We start from the raw sequence: 17820 nt of genomic DNA, 5'->3' as shown, positions 1-17820 counted from the left end.
CTGATTGTAAATTATAACAGTTTAAAGATGTCCGCCAAGAATAAAAAGGTTTCGGCCTTTGGCGCCTATCGCGGCTCCGCAACCTCAAAGAATGATGTACAAAAAGGAACAAAGAATGCCAACAAAAATGGTGCCGCCAAAAATAACAACAACATGAACTTGGCCGCCAAAAATGGCGGAAAGCAGAAGGGTCCGCCAAAGAAGAACGGTAGCTACAGCGACGGCGACAACGGCAGCAGCAGCAGCAGCGGCGAAGACGAGGAGGACGACAGCACCGACAGCAGTGGTGAATATGATTCGTCCGAGAGTGGCGAGGAATACACGCTGAACAGCCACTCGTCCCAATCCTCGCCAGAAACTCCGGCTAATAGTCGTGAGTCACTGAAGCGTCGCAACGAAGAGGCGGAGGGCAGCAAGCCCATCGGCGCCAAGCGTACTTCATCCACTCCAGTCGGCCAGTCGACATCGGCTGCCAGGACCACACAGCAGCCAAAGGCGCCCTCCTGCCCCCTCAAACGGAATATGGTCATGTCATGTCCGCTGCCCAGCAAGAAGAATACGGTTCCAGTCAAGGTGGAGGTGGCGTCGCCAAACCGCGCTTTGCTGCCCCCACAGTCGATCAAGAAGGAACCAGTGGCCAGCATGCCATGCAGTATTAAAATCCGTTTAATTAAATCTGTTCAACCTGGAGGTGATGCAGGAGCAGAGGCTGGCGCTGGCCTGGAGCCATGCCATGAAGTGCACAAGGAAAACAGCATTGAAGTGGGAAAGCGGACCCTGGCTCAGCTCATTGCTCCGATGACGATGGCCACCTTCTTGCGTGACCACTGGGAGAAGAGTCCATTTAGAGTGAAAACAACGACCTCAGGTGGATTCTCCAATCTAATATCGTTCAAGATGATCGACCAAATGCTGATCCAGAACCACGTGGAGTATACCACCAACATCGATGTAACCAGCTATGAGGACGGCGTGCGGAAGACCTTGAACCCTGACGGTCGTGCCTTGCCCCCTAGCGTTTGGGCCCACTATCAACGCGGCTGCAGCATCCGTATCCTGAATCCCTCCAGCTACCTTGTCCAGCTGAGGCAGCTGTGCGTCAAGCTGCAGGAGTTTTTCCATTGCCTGGTGGGGGCCAATGTCTACCTGACGCCCCCCGAGAGCCAGGGATTCGCACCGCATTACGATGATATTGAAGCCTTTGTTCTCCAGGTGGAAGGCAAGAAGCGCTGGCGCATCTACTCCCCCACCAAAGAACTGCCCCGTGAATCGTCGGGCAACCTCAGCCAGACCGAATTGGGCGATCCCATTATGGATATAGTACTGAAGCCCGGCGATCTCTTATACTTCCCACGCGGCTGGATCCACCAGGCCATCACAGAGAAGGACTCGCATTCGCTGCACATTACCCTCAGCGCCTACCAGCAGCAATCGTACGCCAATCTGATGGAGAAGCTTATGCCCCTGGTTGTTAAGGAGAGTGTCGAGCAGACCTTGAAGCTGCGCAAGGGCCTTCCGCTGGACATCTTTCAGAACCTTGGTGTGGCCAACGCCGAATGGAAGGGCGCGCATCGCCAAAAGTTGATACAGCATATCCAGAATCTAGCACAGTGTCTGGTGCCCACCGAGGGTCAGATCGATCGGGCCTTGGACCAATTGGCCATAAAATTCCAGCACGAGGCCCTGCCACCCACCATTGCGCCCCAGGAGTTGAAACGCACTGTATTCGGTACACAGGCTACCGCCGATAGGAATGGCCATTGCTCACTTGATTACGAACTCACAGAGGGGACGGCAGTGCGTCTGCTGCGTGCCAATATCGTACGCCTGACGGTCGACGAGGATGTCCTGCGCTGCTACTACTACACGGACAATGGTTTGGAGTATTGCAAATATGAGCCAAACTTCTTTGAGCTGGAACCGTTCCATGGTACTGTTATTGAGACGCTAATTCATGCCTATCCCGAGTATACAAAGATCAAAGATCTACCCCCGATGGGAAACGATGAAGACCGCTTGGAGTTTGTCGAAGCCCTCTGGGAGCGCGGAATCCTTATGGTTGAGAAGCCCTTCAAAAAACTATAAGCTCCGGCATTCTTCCCCCCTCAAAATAAACGAACCCAAAGCGAGAGTCGAGTCCTAGTAAACTAAGATATTCCCTGTTCTGTTCACCATTTGTAATTTGTGTTCTCCCACGCCTTAGCCCGCAGTGTCTTTAATGGTATGTGTCGAGTCCTAGGGCAGCGCCAACAGCATGAAAATTAACAAGAACATGAATTAAAAGAACAAATAAATAATCCAAGTGATGCAACATTTGCGTGTGTTTGTGTGGTGTAACATTTATTTATTCTACATGTTCACACGCTTCTGTCCCTGCCTGTCCCCCTGTCAGACTGTCAGCCTGTCCTGACGCTGACGACTGGATTGTGCCAAGTGATTGTCACACACACGGTCCCTTTTATTTATTCAATTTCTGCACCGCCGCTTATCGCTTTGTCTAGTAATTACACACGGCTGAATTACACAAGATTAAAGGCTGCAGGCTGCGCTCTATACACTTATTTAGTTTTATTTACTTTGCTACGACGCGCAGCACCCCACCCGATCGGTTCAAAAAAATTGGAATTTCTGAATTTCTAAAATGTTTACATTTTGCTCAGTTTATTACATGTTACTTGGCAGCTCTACACGGTTACTACACACGTGCTACATGAATGGGATGAGAAAGGGGGTATGGACAACAGCCAAAACGGAACTGAAAGTGCAACGCGTGCGAGGTAACATTCCCCCCCTTCGCCTGATATACCTTGTCTTCAAGGTATATTGTCCTCACACGCGAGGTGAGGTTCGTAGGAACCTTGCGATTTGCTCTGGCTTTTTTTGCCTGTTGTTCATACCCCTTTTTATAGCCCATTCAAAATTACGACTCATTTTTTCGTTGCAGGAGTGTGAGTGTGACCCTCAGAAATATACCGAAATATACCGCCTCATTTTCAAAAAAATCCGAAGAAACGAAAACGTGCGAATCAAAACCAGCCAGAGATTAAAATATAATTTTGTGGTGAAATTAAATATTCTATTTCTGGGGAACAAGCGATTTGATGTAACTGGTATTTGACAATCGACTGATATTAAATTATAAAGATGTCCACCAAGAATAAAAAGGTTTCGGCCTTTGGCGCCTATCGCGGCTCCGCAACCTCAAAGAATGACAACAAAAATGGTGCCGCCAAAAATAACAACAACAGGAACTTGGCCGCCAAAAATGGGGGAAAGCAGAAGGGTCCGCCAAAGAAGAACGGTAGCTACAGCGACGGCGACAACGGCAGCAGCAGCAGCAGCGGCGAAGACGAGGAGGACGACAGCACCGACAGCAGTGGTGAATATGATTCGTCCGAGAGTGGCGAGGAATACACGCTGAACAGCCACTCGTCCCAATCCTCGCCAGAAACTCCGGCTAATAGTCGTGAGTCACTGAAGCGTCGCAGCGAAGAGGCGGAGGGCAGCAAGCCCATCGGCGCCAAGCGTACTTCATCCACTCCAGTCGGCCAGTCGACATCGGCTGCCAGGACCACACAGCAGCCAAAGGCGCCCTCCTGCCCCCTCAAACGGAATATGGTCATGTCGTGTCCGCTGCCCAGCAAGAAGAATACGGTTCCAGTCAAGGTGGAGGTGGCGTCGCCAAACCGCGCTTTGCTGCCCCCACAGTCAATCAAGAAGGAACCAGTGGCCAGCATACCAAGCAGTATTAAAATCCGTTTAATTAAATCTGTTCAACCCGGAGGTGATGCAGGAGCAGAGGCTGGCGCTGGCCTGGAGCCATGCCATGAAGTGCACAAGGAAAACAGCATTGAAGTGGGAAAGCGGACCCTGGCTCAGCTCATTGCTCCGATGACGATGGCCACCTTCTTGCGTGACCACTGGGAGAAGAGTCCATTTAGAGTGAAAACAACGACCTCAGGTGGATTCTCCAATCTAGTATCGTTCAAGATGATCGACCAAATGCTGATCCAGAACCACGTGGAGTATACCACCAACATCGATGTAACCAGCTATGAGGACGGCGTGCGGAAGACCTTGAACCCTGACGGTCGTGCCTTGCCCCCTAGCGGTTGGGCCCACTATCAACGCGGCTGCAGCATCCGTATCCTGAATCCCTCCAGCTACCTTGTCCAGCTGAGGCAGCTGTGCGTCAAGCTGCAGGAGTTTTTCCATTGCCTGGTGGGGGCCAATGTCTACCTGACGCCCCCCGAGAGCCAGGGATTCGCACCGCATTACGATGATATTGAAGCCTTTGTTCTCCAGGTGGAAGGCAAGAAGCGCTGGCGCATCTACTCCCCCACCAAAGAACTGCCCCGTGAATCGTCGGGCAACCTCAGCCAGACCGAATTGGGCGATCCCATAATGGATATAGTACTGAAGCCCGGCGATCTCTTATACTTCCCACGCGGCTGGATCCACCAGGCCATCACAGAGAAGGACTCGCATTCGCTGCACATTACCCTCAGCGCCTACCAGCAGCAATCGTACGCCAATCTGATGGAGAAGCTTATGCCCCTGGTTGTTAAGGAGAGTGTCGAGCAGACCTTGAAGCTGCGCAAGGGCCTTCCGCTGGACATCTTTCAGAACCTTGGTGTGGCCAACGCCGAATGGAAGGGCGCGCATCGCCAAAAGTTGATACAGCATATCCAGAATCTAGCACAGTGTCTGGTGCCCACCGAGGGTCAGATCGATCGGGCCTTGGACCAATTGGCCATAAAATTCCAGCACGAGGCCCTGCCACCCACCATTGCGCCCCAGGAGTTGAAACGCACTGTATTCGGTGCACAGGCTACCGTCGATAAGAATGGCCATTGCTCACTTGATTACGAACTCACAGAGGGGACGGCAGTGCGTCTGCTGCGTGCCAATATCGTACGCCTGACGGTCGACGAGGATGTCCTGCGCTGCTACTACTACACGGACAATGGTTTGGAGTATTGCAAATATGAGCCAAACTTCTTTGAGCTGGAACCGTTCCATGGTACTGTTATTGAGACGCTAATTCATGCCTATCCCGAGTATACAAAGATCAAAGATCTACCCCCGATGGGAAACGATGAAGACCGCTTGGAGTTTGTCGAAGCCCTCTGGGAGCGCGGAATCCTTATGGTTGAGAAGCCCTTCAAAAAACTATAGGCTCGGGCATTCTTCCCCCCTCAAAATAAACGAACCCAAAGCGAGAGTCGAGTCCTAGTAAACTAAGATATTCCCTGTTCTGTTCACCATTTGTAATTTGTGTTCTCCCACGCCTTAGCCCGCAGTGTCTTTAATGTTATGTGTCGAGTCCTAGGGCAGCGCCAACAGCATGAAAATTAACAAGAACATGAATTAAAAGAACAAATAAATAATCCAAGTGATGCAACATTTGCGTGTGTTTGTGTGGTGTAACATTTATTTATTCTACATGTTCACACGCTTCTGTCCCTGCCTGTCCCCCTGTCAGACTGTCAGCCTGTCCTGACGCTGACGACTGGATTGTGCCAAGTGATTGTCACACACACGGTCCCTTTTATTTATTCAATTTCTGCACCGCCGCTTATCGCTTTGTCTAGTAATTACACACGGCTGAATTACACAAGATTAAAGGCTGCAGGCTGCGCTCTATACACTTATTTAGTTTTATTTACTTTGCTACGACGCGCAGCACCCCACCCGATCGGTTCAAAAAAATTGGAATTTCTGAATTTCTAAAATGTTTACATTTTGCTCATTTTATTACATGTTACTTGGCAGCTCTACACGGTTACTACACACGTGCTACATGAATGGGATGAGAAAGGGGGTATGGACAACAGCCAAAACGGAACTGAAAGTGCAACGCGTGCGAGGTAAAATTCCCCCCCTTTGCCTGATATACCTTGTCTTCAAGGTATATTGTCCTCACACGCGAGGTGAGGTTCGTAGGAACCTTGCGATTTGCTCTGGCTTTTTTTGCCTGTTGTTCATACCCCTTTTTATAGCCCATTCAAAATTACGACTCATTTTTTCGTTGCAGGAGTGTGAGTGTGACCCTCAGAAATATACCGAAATATACCGTCTCATTTTCAAAAAAAAAACGGAAGAAGAAACGAAAACGTCCGAATCAAAACCAGCCAGAGATTAAAATATTCTATTTCTGGGGAACAAGCGATTTGATGTAACTGGTATTTGACAATCGACTGATATTAAATTATAACAGTTTAAAGATGTCCGCCAAGAATAAAAAGGTTTCGGCCTTTGGCGCCTATCGCGGCTCCGCAACCTCAAAGAATGATGTACAAAAAGGAACAAAGAATGCCAACAAAAATGGTGCCGCCAAAAATAACAACAACAGGAACTTGGCCGCCAAAAATGGTGGAAAGCAGAAGGGTCCGCCAAAGAAGAACGGTAGCTACAGCGACGGCGACAACGGCAGCAGCAGCAGCAGCGGCGAAGACGAGGAGGACGACAGCACCGACAGCAGTGGTGAATATGATTCGTCCGAGAGTGGCGAGGAATACACGCTGAACAGCCACTCGTCCCAATCCTCGCCAGAAACTCCGGCTAATAGTCGTGAGTCACTGAAGCGTCGCAACGAAGAGGCGGAGGGCAGCAAGCCCATCGGCGCCAAGCGTACTTCATCCACTCCAGTCGGCCAGTCGACATCGGCTGCCAGGACCACACAGCAGCCAAAGGCGCCCTCCTGCCCCCTCAAACGGAATATGGTCATGTCGTGTCCGCTGCCCAGCAAGAAGAATACGGTTCCAGTCAAGGTGGAGGTGGCGTCGCCAAACCGCGCTTTGCTGCCCCCACAGTCAATCAAGAAGGAACCAGTGGCCAGCATACCAAGCAGTATTAAAATCCGTTTAATTAAATCTGTTCAACCCGGAGGTGATGCAGGAGCAGAGGCTGGCGCTGGCCTGGAGCCATGCCATGAAGTGCACAAGGAAAACAGCATTGAAGTGGGAAAGCGGACCCTGGCTCAGCTCATTGCTCCGATGACGATGGCCACCTTCTTGCGTGACCACTGGGAGAAGAGTCCATTTAGAGTGAAAACAACGACCTCAGGTGGATTCTCCAATCTAGTATCGTTCAAGATGATCGACCAAATGCTGATCCAGAACCACGTGGAGTATACCACCAACATCGATGTAACCAGCTATGAGGACGGCGTGCGGAAGACCTTGAACCCTGACGGTCGTGCCTTGCCCCCTAGCGTTTGGGCCCACTATCAACGCGGCTGCAGCATCCGTATCCTGAATCCCTCCAGCTACCTTGTCCAGCTGAGGCAGCTGTGCGTCAAGCTGCAGGAGTTTTTCCATTGCCTGGTGGGGGCCAATGTCTACCTGACGCCCCCCGAGAGCCAGGGATTCGCACCGCATTACGATGATATTGAAGCCTTTGTTCTCCAGGTGGAAGGCAAGAAGCGCTGGCGCATCTACTTCCCCACCAAAGAACTGCCCCGTGAATCGTCGGGCAACCTCAGCCAGACCGAATTGGGCGATCCCATAATGGATATAGTACTGAAGCCCGGCGATCTCTTATACTTCCCACGCGGCTGGATCCACCAGGCTATCACAGAGAAGGACTCGCATTCGCTGCACATTACCCTCAGCGCCTACCAGCAGCAATCGTACGCCAATCTGATGGAGAAGCTTATGCCCCTGGTTGTTAAGGAGAGTGTCGAGCAGACCTTGAAGCTGCGCAAGGGCCTTCCGCTGGACATCTTTCAGAACCTTGGTGTGGCCAACGCCGAATGGAAGGGCGCGCATCGCCAAAAGTTGATACAGCATATCCAGAATCTAGCACAGTGTCTGGTGCCCACCGAGGGTCAGATCGATCGGGCCTTGGACCAATTGGCCATAAAATTCCAGCACGAGGCCCTGCCACCCACCATTGCGCCCCAGGAGTTGAAACGCACTGTATTCGGTGCACAGGCTACCGTCGATAAGAATGGCCATTGCTCACTTGATTACGAACTCACAGAGGGGACGGCAGTGCGTCTGCTGCGTGCCAATATCGTACGCCTGACGGTCGACGAGGATGTCCTGCGCTGCTACTACTACACGGACAATGGTTTGGAGTATTGCAAATATGAGCCAAACTTCTTTGAGCTGGAACCGTTCCATGGTACTGTTATTGAGACGCTAATTCATGCCTATCCCGAGTATACAGAGATCAAAGATCTACCCCCGATGGGAAACGATGAAGACCGCTTGGAGTTTGTCGAAGCCCTCTGGGAGCGCGGAATCCTTATGGTTGAGAAGCCCTTCAAAAAACTATAAGCTCGGGCATTCTTCCCCCCTCAAAATAAACGAACCCAAAGCGAGAGTCGAGTCCTAGTAAACTAAGATATTCCCTGTTCTGTTCACCATTTGTAATTTGTGTTCTCCCACGCCTTAGCCCGCAGTGTCTTTAATGTTATGTGTCGAGTCCTAGGGCAGCGCCAACAGCATGAAAATTAACAAGAACATGAATTAAAAGAACAAATAAATAATCCAAGTGATGCAACATTTGCGTGTGTTTGTGTGGTGTAACATTTATTTATTCTACATGTTCACACGCTTCTGTCCCTGCCTGTCCCCCTGTCAGCCTGTCAGCCTGTCCTGACGCTGACGACTGGATTGTGCCAAGTGATTGTCACACACACGGTCCCTTTTATTTATTCAATTTCTGCACCGCCGCTTATCGCTTTGTCTAGTAATTACACACGGCTGAATTACACAAGATTAAAGGCTGCAGGCTGCGCTCTATACACTTATTTAGTTTTATTTACTTTGCTACGACGCGCAGCACCCCACCCGATCGGTTCAAAAAAATTGGAATTTCTGAATTTCTAAAATGTTTACATTTTGCTCAGTTTATTACATGTTACTTGGCAGCTCTACACGGTTACTACAAACGTGCTACATGAATGGGATGAGAAAGGGGGTATGGACAACAGCCAAAACGGAACTGAAAGTGCAACGCGTGCGAGGTAAAATTCCCCCCCTTTGCCTGATATACCTTGTCTTCAAGGTATATTGTCCTCACACGCGAGGTGAAGTTCGTAGGAACCTTGCGATTTGCTCTGGCTTTTTTTGCCTGTTGTTCATACCCCTTTTTATAGCCCATTCAAAATTACGACTCATTTTTTCGTTGCAGGAGTGTGAGTGTGACCCTCGGAAATATACCGAAATATACCGTATCATTTTCAAAAAAAAAACGGAAGAAGAAACGAAAACGTCCGAATCAAAACCAGCCAGAGATTAAAATATTCTATTTCTGGGGAACAAGCGATTTGATGTAACTGGTATTTGACAATCGACTGATATTAAATTATAACAGTTTAAAGATGTCCGCCAAGAATAAAAAGGTTTCGGCCTTTGGCGCCTATCGCGGCTCCGCAACCTCAAAGAATGATGTACAAAAAGGAACAAAGAATGCCAACAAAAATGGTGCCGCCAAAAATAACAACAACAGGAACTTGGCCGCCAAAAATGGTGGAAAGCAGAAGGGTCCGCCAAAGAAGAACGGTAGCTACAGCGACGGCGACAACGGCAGCAGCAGCAGCAGCGGCGAAGACGAGGAGGACGACAGCACCGACAGCAGTGGTGAATATGATTCGTCCGAGAGTGGCGAGGAATACACGCTGAACAGCCACTCGTCCCAATCCTCGCCAGAAACTCCGGCTAATAGTCGTGAGTCACTGAAGCGTCGCAACGAAGAGGCGGAGGGCAGCAAGCCCATCGGCGCCAAGCGTACTTCATCCACTCCAGTCGGCCAGTCGACATCGGCTGCCAGGACCACACAGCAGCCAAAGGCGCCCTCCTGCCCCCTCAAACGGAATATGGTCATGTCATGTCCGCTGCCCAGCAAGAAGAATACGGTTCCAGTCAAGGTGGAGGTGGCCAGCATACCAAGCAGTATTAAAATCCGTTTAATTAAATCTGTTCAACCCGGAGGTGATGCAGGAGCAGAGGCTGGCGCTGGCCTGGAGCCATGCCATGAAGTGCACAAGGAAAACAGCATTGAAGTGGGAAAGCGGACCCTGGCTCAGCTCATTGCTCCGATGACGATGGCCACCTTCTTGCGTGACCACTGGGAGAAGAGTCCATTTAGAGTGAAAACAACGACCTCAGGTGGATTCTCCAATCTAATATCGTTCAAGATGATCGACCAAATGCTGATCCAGAACCACGTGGAGTATACCACCAACATCGATGTAACCAGCTATGAGGACGGCGTGCGGAAGACCTTGAACCCTGACGGTCGTGCCTTGCCCCTAGCGTTTGGGCCCACTATCAACGCGGCTGCAGCATCCGTATCCTGAATCCCTCCAGCTACCTTGTCCAGCTGAGGCAGCTGTGCGTCAAGCTGCAGGAGTTTTTCCATTGCCTGGTGGGGGCCAATGTCTACCTGACGCCCCCCGAGAGCCAGGGATTCGCACCGCATTACGATGATATTGAAGCCTTTGTTCTCCAGGTGGAAGGCAAGAAGCGCTGGCGCATCTACTTCCCCACCAAAGAACTGCCCCGTGAATCGTCGGGCAACCTCAGCCAGACCGAATTGGGCGATCCCATAATGGATATAGTACTGAAGCCCGGCGATCTCTTATACTTCCCACGCGGCTGGATCCACCAGGCCATCACAGAGAAGGACTCGCATTCGCTGCACATTACCCTCAGCGCCTACCAGCAGCAATCGTACGCCAATCTGATGGAGAAGCTTATGCCCCTGGTTGTTAAGGAGAGTGTCGAGCAGACCTTGAAGCTGCGCAAGGGCCTTCCGCTGGACATCTTTCAGAACCTTGGTGTGGCCAACGCCGAATGGAAGGGCGCGCATCGCCAAAAGTTGATACAGCATATCCAGAATCTAGCACAGTGTCTGGTGCCCACCGAGGGTCAGATCGATCGGGCCTTGGACCAATTGGCCATAAAATTCCAGCACGAGGCCCTGCCACCCACCATTGCGCCCCAGGAGTTGAAACGCACTGTATTCGGTGCACAGGCTACCGCCGATAGGAATGGCCATTGCTCACTTGATTACGAACTCACAGAGGGGACGGCAGTGCGTCTGCTGCGTGCCAATATCGTACGCCTGACGGTCGACGAGGATGTCCTGCGCTGCTACTACTACACGGACAATGGTTTGGAGTATTGCAAATATGAGCCAAACTTCTTTGAGCTGGAACCGTTCCATGGTACTGTTATTGAGACGCTAATTCATGCCTATCCCGAGTATACAAAGATCAAAGATCTACCCCCGATGGGAAACGATGAAGACCGCTTGGAGTTTGTCGAAGCCCTCTGGGAGCGCGGAATCCTTATGGTTGAGAAGCCCTTCAAAAAACTATAAGCTCGGGCATTCTTCCCCCCTCAAAATAAACGAACCCAAAGCGAGAGTCGAGTCCTAGTAAACTAAGATATTCCCTGTTCTGTTCACCATTTGTAATTTGTGTTCTCCCACGCCTTAGCCCGCAGTGTCTTTAATGTTATGTGTCGAGTCCTAGGGCAGCGCCAACAGCATGAAAATTAACAAGAACATGAATTAAAAGAACAAATAAATAATCCAAGTGATGCAACATTTGCGTGTGTTTGTGTGGTGTAACATTTACTTATTCTACATGTTCACACGCTTCTGTCCCTGCCTGTCCCCCTGTCAGCCTGTCCTGACGCTGACGACTGGATTGTGCCAAGAGATTGTCACACACACGGTCCCTTTTATTTATTCAATTTCTGCACCGCCGCTTATCGCTTTGTCTAGTAATTACACACGGCTGAATTGCACAAGATTAAAGGCTGCAGGCTGCGCTCTATACACTTATTTAGTTTTATTTACTTTGCTACGACGCGCAGCACCCCACCCGATCGGTTCAAAAAAAATTGGAATTTCTGAATTTCTAAAATGTTTACATTTTGCTCAGTTTATTACATGTTACTTGGCAGCTCTACACGGTTACTACAAACGTGCTACATGAATGGGATGAGAAAGGGGGTATGGACAACAGCCAAAACGGAACTGAAAGTGCAACGCGTGCGAGGTAAAATTCCCCCCCTTTGCCTGATATACCTTGTCTTCAAGGTATATTGTCCTCACACGCGAGGTGAGGTTCGTAGGAACCTTGCGATTTGCTCTGGCTTTTTTTGCCTGTTGTTCATACCCCTTTTTATAGCCCATTCAAAATTACGACTCATTTTTTCGTTGCAGGAGTGTGAGTGTGACCCTCAGAAATATACCGAAATATACCGTCTCAATTTCAAAAAAATCCGAAGAAACGAAAACGTCCGAATCAAAACCAGCCAGAGATTAAAATATAATTTTGTGGTGAAATTAAATATTCTATTTCTGGGGAACAAGCGATTTGATGTAACTGGTATTTGACAATCGACTGATTGTAAATTATAACAGTTTAAAGATGTCCGCCAAGAATAAAAAGGTTTCGGCCTTTGGCGCCTATCGCGGCTCCGCAACCTCAAAGAATGATGTACAAAAAGGAACAAAGAATGCCAACAAAAATGGTGCCGCCAAAAATAACAACAACAGGAACTTGGCCGCCAAAAATGGCGGAAAGCAGAAGGGTCCGCCAAAGAAGAACGGTAGCTACAGCGACGGCGACAACGGCAGCAGCAGCAGCAGCGGCGAAGACGAGGAGGACGACAGCACCGACAGCAGTGGTGAATATGATTCGTCCGAGAGTGGCGAGGAATACACGCTGAACAGCCACTCGTCCCAATCCTCGCCAGAAACTCCGGCTAATATTCGTGAGTCACTGAAGCGTCGCAACGAAGAGGCGGAGGGCAGCAAGCCCATCGGCGCCAAGCGTACTTCATCCACTCCAGTCGGCCAGTCGACATCGGCTGCCAGGACCACACAGCAGCCAAAGGCGCCCTCCTGCCCCCTCAAACGGAATATGGTCATGTCATGTCCGCTGCCCAGCAAGAAGAATACGGTTCCAGTCAAGGTGGAGGTGGCGTCGCCAAACCGCGCTTTGCTGCCCCCACAGTCAATCAAGAAGGAACCAGTGGCCAGCATACCAAGCAGTATTCAAATCCGTTTAATTAAATCTGTTCAACCCGGAGGTGATGCAGGAGCAGAGGCTGGCGCTGGCCTGGAGCCATGCCATGAAGTGCACAAGGAAAACAGCATTGAAGTGGGAAAGCGGACCCTGGCTCAGCTCATTGCTCCGATGACGATGGCCACCTTCTTGCGTGACCACTGGGAGAAGAGTCCATTTAGAGTGAAAACAACGACCTCAGGTGGATTCTCCAATCTAGTATCGTTCAAGATGATCGACCAAATGCTGATCCAGAACCACGTGGAGTATACCACCAACATCGATGTCACCAGCTATGAGGACGGCGTGCGGAAGACCTTGAACCCTGACGGTCGTGACTTGCCCCCTAGCGTTTGGGCCCACTATCAACGCGGCTGCAGCATCCGTATCCTGAATCCCTCCAGCTACCTTGTCCAGCTGAGGCAGCTGTGCGTCAAGCTGCAGGAGTTTTTCCATTGCCTGGTGGGGGCCAATGTCTACCTGACGCCCCCCGAGAGCCAGGGATTCGCACCGCATTACGATGATATTGAAGCCTTTGTTCTCCAGGTGGAAGGCAAGAAGCGCTGGCGCATCTACTCCCCCACCAAAGAACTGCCCCGTGAATCGTCGGGCAACCTCAGCCAGACCGAATTGGGCGATCCCATAATGGATATAGTACTGAAGCCCGGCGATCTCTTATACTTCCCACGCGGCTGGATCCACCAGGCCATCACAGAGAAGGACTCGCATTCGCTGCACATTACCCTCAGCGCCTACCAGCAGCAATCGTACGCCAATCTGATGGAGAAGCTTATGCCCCTGGTTGTTAAGGAGAGTGTCGAGCAGACCTTGAAGCTGCGCAAGGGCCTTCCGCTGGACATCTTTCAGAACCTTGGTGTGGCCAACGCCGAATGGAAGGGCGCGCATCGCCAAAAGTTGATACAGCATATCCAGAATCTAGCACAGTGTCTGATGCCCACCGAGGGTCAGATCGATCGGGCCTTGGACCAATTGGCCATAAAATTCCAGCACGAGGCCCTGCCACCCACCATTGCGCCCCAGGAGTTGAAACGCACTGTATTCGGTGCACAGGCTACCGTCGATAAGAATGGCCATTGCTCACTTGATTACGAACTCACAGAGGCGACGGCAGTGCGTCTGCTGCGTGCCAATATCGTACGCCTGACGGTCGACGAGGATGTCCTGCGCTGCTACTACTACACGGACAATGGTTTGGAGTATTGCAAATATGAGCCAAACTTCTTTGAGCTGGAACCGTTCCATGGTACTGTTATTGAGACGCTAATTCATGCCTATCCCGAGTATACAAAGATCAAAGATCTACCCCCGATGGGAAACGATGAAGACCGCTTGGAGTTTGTCGAAGCCCTCTGGGAGCGCGGAATCCTTATGGTTGAGAAGCCCTTCAAAAAACTATAAGCTCCGGCATTCTTCCCCCCTCAAAATAAACGAACCCAAAGCGAGAGTCGAGTCCTAGTAAACTAAGATATTCCCTGTTCTGTTCACCATTTGTAATTTGTGTTCTCCCACGCCTTAGCCCGCAGTGTCTTTAATGTTATGTGTCGAGTCCTAGGGCAGCGCCAACAGCATGAAAATTAACAAGAACATGAATTAAAAGAACAAATAAATAATCCAAGTGATGCAACATTTGCGTGTGTTTGTGTGGTGTAACATTTATTTATTCTACATTTTCACACGCTTCTGTCCCTACCTGTCCCCCTGTCAGCCTGTCAGCCTGTCCTGACGCTGACGACTGGATTGTGCCAAGTGATTGTCACACACACGGTCCCTTTTATTTATTCAATTTCTGCACCGCCGCTTATCGCTTTGTCTAGTAATTACACACGGCTGAATTGCACAAGATTAAAGGCTGCAGGCTGCGCTCTATACACTTATTTAGTTTTATTTACTTTGCAACGACGCGCAGCACCCCACCCGATCGGTTCAAAAAAATTGGAATTTCTGAATTTCTAAAATGTTTACATTTTGCTCAGTTTATTACATGTTACTTGGCAGCTCTACACGGTTACTACAAACGTGCTACATGAATGGGATGAGAAAGGGGGTATGGACAACAGCCAAAACGGAACTGAAAGTGCAACGCGTGCGAGGTAAAATTCCCCCCCTTTGCCTGATATACCTTGTCTTCAAGGTATATTGTCCTCACACGCGAGGTGAAGTTCGTAGGAACCTTGCGATTTGCTCTGGCTTTTTTTGCCTGTTGTTCATACCCCTTTTTATAGCCCATTCAAAATTACGACTCATTTTTTCGTTGCAGGAGTGTGAGTGTGACCCTCGGAAATATACCGAAATATACCGTATCATTTTCAAAAAAATCCGAAGAAACGAAAACGTCCGAATCAAAACCAGCCAGAGATTAAAATATAATTTTGTGGTGAAATTAAATATTCTATTTCTGGGGAACAAGCGATTTGATGTAACTGGTATTTGACAATCGCTGATTGTAAATTATAACAGTTTAAAGATGTCCGCCAAGAATAAAAAGGTTTCGGCCTTTGGCGCCTATCGCGGCTCCGCAACCTCAAAGAATGATGTACAAAAAGGAACAAAGAATGCCAACAAAAATGGTGCCGCCAAAAATAACAACAGGAACTTGGCCGCCAAAAATGGCGGAAAGCAGAAGGGTCCGCCAAAGAAGAACGGTAGCTACAGCGACGGCGACAACGGCAGCAGCAGCAGCAGCGGCGAAGACGAGGAGGACGACAGCACCGACAGCAGTGGTGAATATGATTCGTCCGAGAGTGGCGAGGAATACACGCTGAACAGCCACTCGTCCCAATCCTCGCCAGAAACTCCGGCTAATAGTCGTGAGTCACTGAAGCGTCGCAACGAAGAGGCGGAGGGCAGCAAGCCCATCGGCGCCAAGCGTACTTCATCCACTCCAGTCGGCCAGTCGACATCGGCTGCCAGGACCACACTGCAGCCAAAGGCGCCCTCCTGCCCCCTCAAACGGAATATGGTCATGTCATGTCCGCTGCCCAGCAAGAAGAATACGGTTCCAGTCAAGGTGGAGGTGGCGTCGCCAAACCGCGCTTTGCTGCCCCCACAGTCAATCAAGAAGGAACCAGTGGCCAGCATACCAAGCAGTATTAAAATCCGTTTAATTAAATCTGTTCAATCCGGAGGTGATGCAGGAGCAGAGGCTGGCGCTGGCCTGGAGCCATGCCATGAAGTGCACAAGGAAAACAGCATTGAAGTGGGAAAGCGGACCCTGGCTCAGCTCATTGCTCCGATGACGATGGCCACCTTCTTGCGTGACCACTGGGAGAAGAGTCCATTTAGAGTGAAAACAACGACCTCAGGTGGATTCTCCAATCTAGTATCGTTCAAGATGATCGACCAAATGCTGATCCAGAACCACGTGGAGTATACCACCAACATCGATGTCACCAGCTATGAGGACGGCGTGCGGAAGACCTTGAACCCTGACGGTCGTGACTTGCCCCCTAGCGTTTGGGCCCACTATCAACGCGGCTGCAGCATCCGTATCCTGAATCCCTCCAGCTACCTTGTCCAGCTGAGGCAGCTGTGCGTCAAGCTGCAGGAGTTTTTCCATTGCCTGGTGGGGGCCAATGTCTACCTGACGCCCCCCGAGAGCCAGGGATTCGCACCGCATTACGATGATATTGAAGCCTTTGTTCTCCAGGTGGAAGGCAAGAAGCGCTGGCGCATCTACTCCCCCACCAAAGAACTGCCCCGTGAATCGTCGGGCAACCTCAGCCAGACCGAATTGGGCGATCCCATAATGGATATAGTACTGAAGCCCGGCGATCTCTTATACTTCCCACGCGGCTGGATCCACCAGGCCATCACAGAGAAGGACTCGCATTCGCTGCACATTACCCTCAGCGCCTACCAGCAGCAATCGTACGCCAATCTGATGGAGAAGCTTATGCCCCTGGTTGTTAAGGAGAGTGTCGAGCAGACCTTGAAGCTGCGCAAGGGCCTTCCGCTGGACATCTTTCAGAACCTTGGTGTGGCCAACGCCGAATGGAAGGGCGCGCATCGCCAAAAGTTGATACAGCATATCCAGAATCTAGCACAGTGTCTGGTGCCCACCGAGGGTCAGATCGATCGGGCCTTGGACCAATTGGCCATAAAATTCCAGCACGAGGCCCTGCCACCCACCATTGCGCCCCAGGAGTTGAAACGCACTGTATTCGGTACACAGGCTACCGCCGATAGGAATGGCCATTGCTCACTTGATTACGAACTCACAGAGGGGACGGCAGTGCGTCTGCTGCGTGCCAATATCGTACGCCTGACGGTCGACGAGGATGTCCTGCGCTGCTACTACTACACGGACAATGGTTTGGAGTATTGCAAATATGAGCCAAACTTCTTTGAGCTGGAACCGTTCCATGGTACTGTTATTGAGACGCTAATTCATGCCTATCCCGAGTATACAAAGATCAAAGATCTACCCCCGATGGGAAACGATGAAGACCGCTTGGAGTTTGTCGAAGCCCTCTGGGAGCGCGGAATCCTTATGGTTGAGAAGCCCTTCAAAAAACTATAAGCTCGGGCATTCTTCCCCCCTCAAAATAAACGAACCCAAAGCGAGAGTCGAGTCCTAGTAAACTAAGATATTCCCTGTTCTGTTCACCATTTGTAATTTGTGTTCTCCCACGCCTTAGCCCGCAGTGTCTTTAATGTTATGTGTCGAGTCCTGGGGCAGCGCCAACAGCATGAAAATTAACAAGAACATGAATTAAAAGAACAAATAAATAATCCAAGTGATGCAACATTTGCGTGTGTTTGTG

At 50.3% G+C, this 17820-nt stretch overlaps 5 protein-coding genes across 6 annotated transcripts; all 5 read left to right on the top strand.

The window, feature by feature from the left end:
* The first annotated feature begins 27 nt into the window (after window positions 1–27).
* LOC117187200 (bifunctional lysine-specific demethylase and histidyl-hydroxylase NO66-like) lies at window positions 28–2085 on the top strand. Its single transcript, XM_033389344.1, has 2 exons — window positions 28–208; window positions 356–2085. Exons 1-2 carry the CDS (start codon window positions 28–30, stop codon window positions 2083–2085), a joined length of 1911 nt encoding a protein of 636 aa, XP_033245235.1.
* Window positions 2086–3144: 1059 nt separating this feature from the next.
* LOC117187199 (bifunctional lysine-specific demethylase and histidyl-hydroxylase NO66-like) lies at window positions 3145–5178 on the top strand. The gene is made up of 2 exons (XM_033389341.1): window positions 3145–3301; window positions 3449–5178. Exons 1-2 carry the CDS (start codon window positions 3145–3147, stop codon window positions 5176–5178), a joined length of 1887 nt encoding a protein of 628 aa, XP_033245232.1.
* A 1049-nt stretch (window positions 5179–6227) lies between these two features.
* On the top strand, window positions 6228–8285 carry LOC117187196 (bifunctional lysine-specific demethylase and histidyl-hydroxylase NO66-like). The gene is made up of 2 exons (XM_033389337.1): window positions 6228–6408; window positions 6556–8285. The coding sequence occupies exons 1-2, from the start codon at window positions 6228–6230 to the stop codon at window positions 8283–8285; spliced, it is 1911 nt and encodes a 636-aa protein (XP_033245228.1).
* A 962-nt stretch (window positions 8286–9247) lies between these two features.
* LOC108164587 (bifunctional lysine-specific demethylase and histidyl-hydroxylase NO66) lies at window positions 9248–14685 on the top strand. 2 transcript variants are annotated; one of them, XM_033395687.1, is made up of 2 exons: window positions 9248–9880; window positions 12944–14685. In XM_033395687.1, the coding sequence occupies exons 1-2, from the start codon at window positions 9335–9337 to the stop codon at window positions 14453–14455; spliced, it is 2058 nt and encodes a 685-aa protein (XP_033251578.1). In that variant the 5' UTR covers window positions 9248–9334; the 3' UTR covers window positions 14456–14685. The 2 variants fall into 2 exon arrangements, with proteins under 2 accessions (XP_033251578.1, XP_033251574.1); XM_033395683.1 differs by having other exon boundaries at window positions 9248–9886; window positions 12950–14685.
* An 836-nt stretch (window positions 14686–15521) lies between these two features.
* On the top strand, window positions 15522–17576 carry LOC117187195 (bifunctional lysine-specific demethylase and histidyl-hydroxylase NO66-like). Its single transcript, XM_033389333.1, has 2 exons — window positions 15522–15699; window positions 15847–17576. Exons 1-2 carry the CDS (start codon window positions 15522–15524, stop codon window positions 17574–17576), a joined length of 1908 nt encoding a protein of 635 aa, XP_033245224.1.
* The last annotated feature ends 244 nt before the right edge of the window (window positions 17577–17820 follow it).

This window comes from Drosophila miranda, chromosome XL, assembly GCF_003369915.1.
Source record: "Drosophila miranda strain MSH22 chromosome XL, D.miranda_PacBio2.1, whole genome shotgun sequence".
In the NCBI taxonomy this organism is placed as follows: domain Eukaryota; kingdom Metazoa; phylum Arthropoda; class Insecta; order Diptera; family Drosophilidae; genus Drosophila; species Drosophila miranda.
This window is presented reverse-complemented; position numbering and strand designations above follow the sequence as displayed.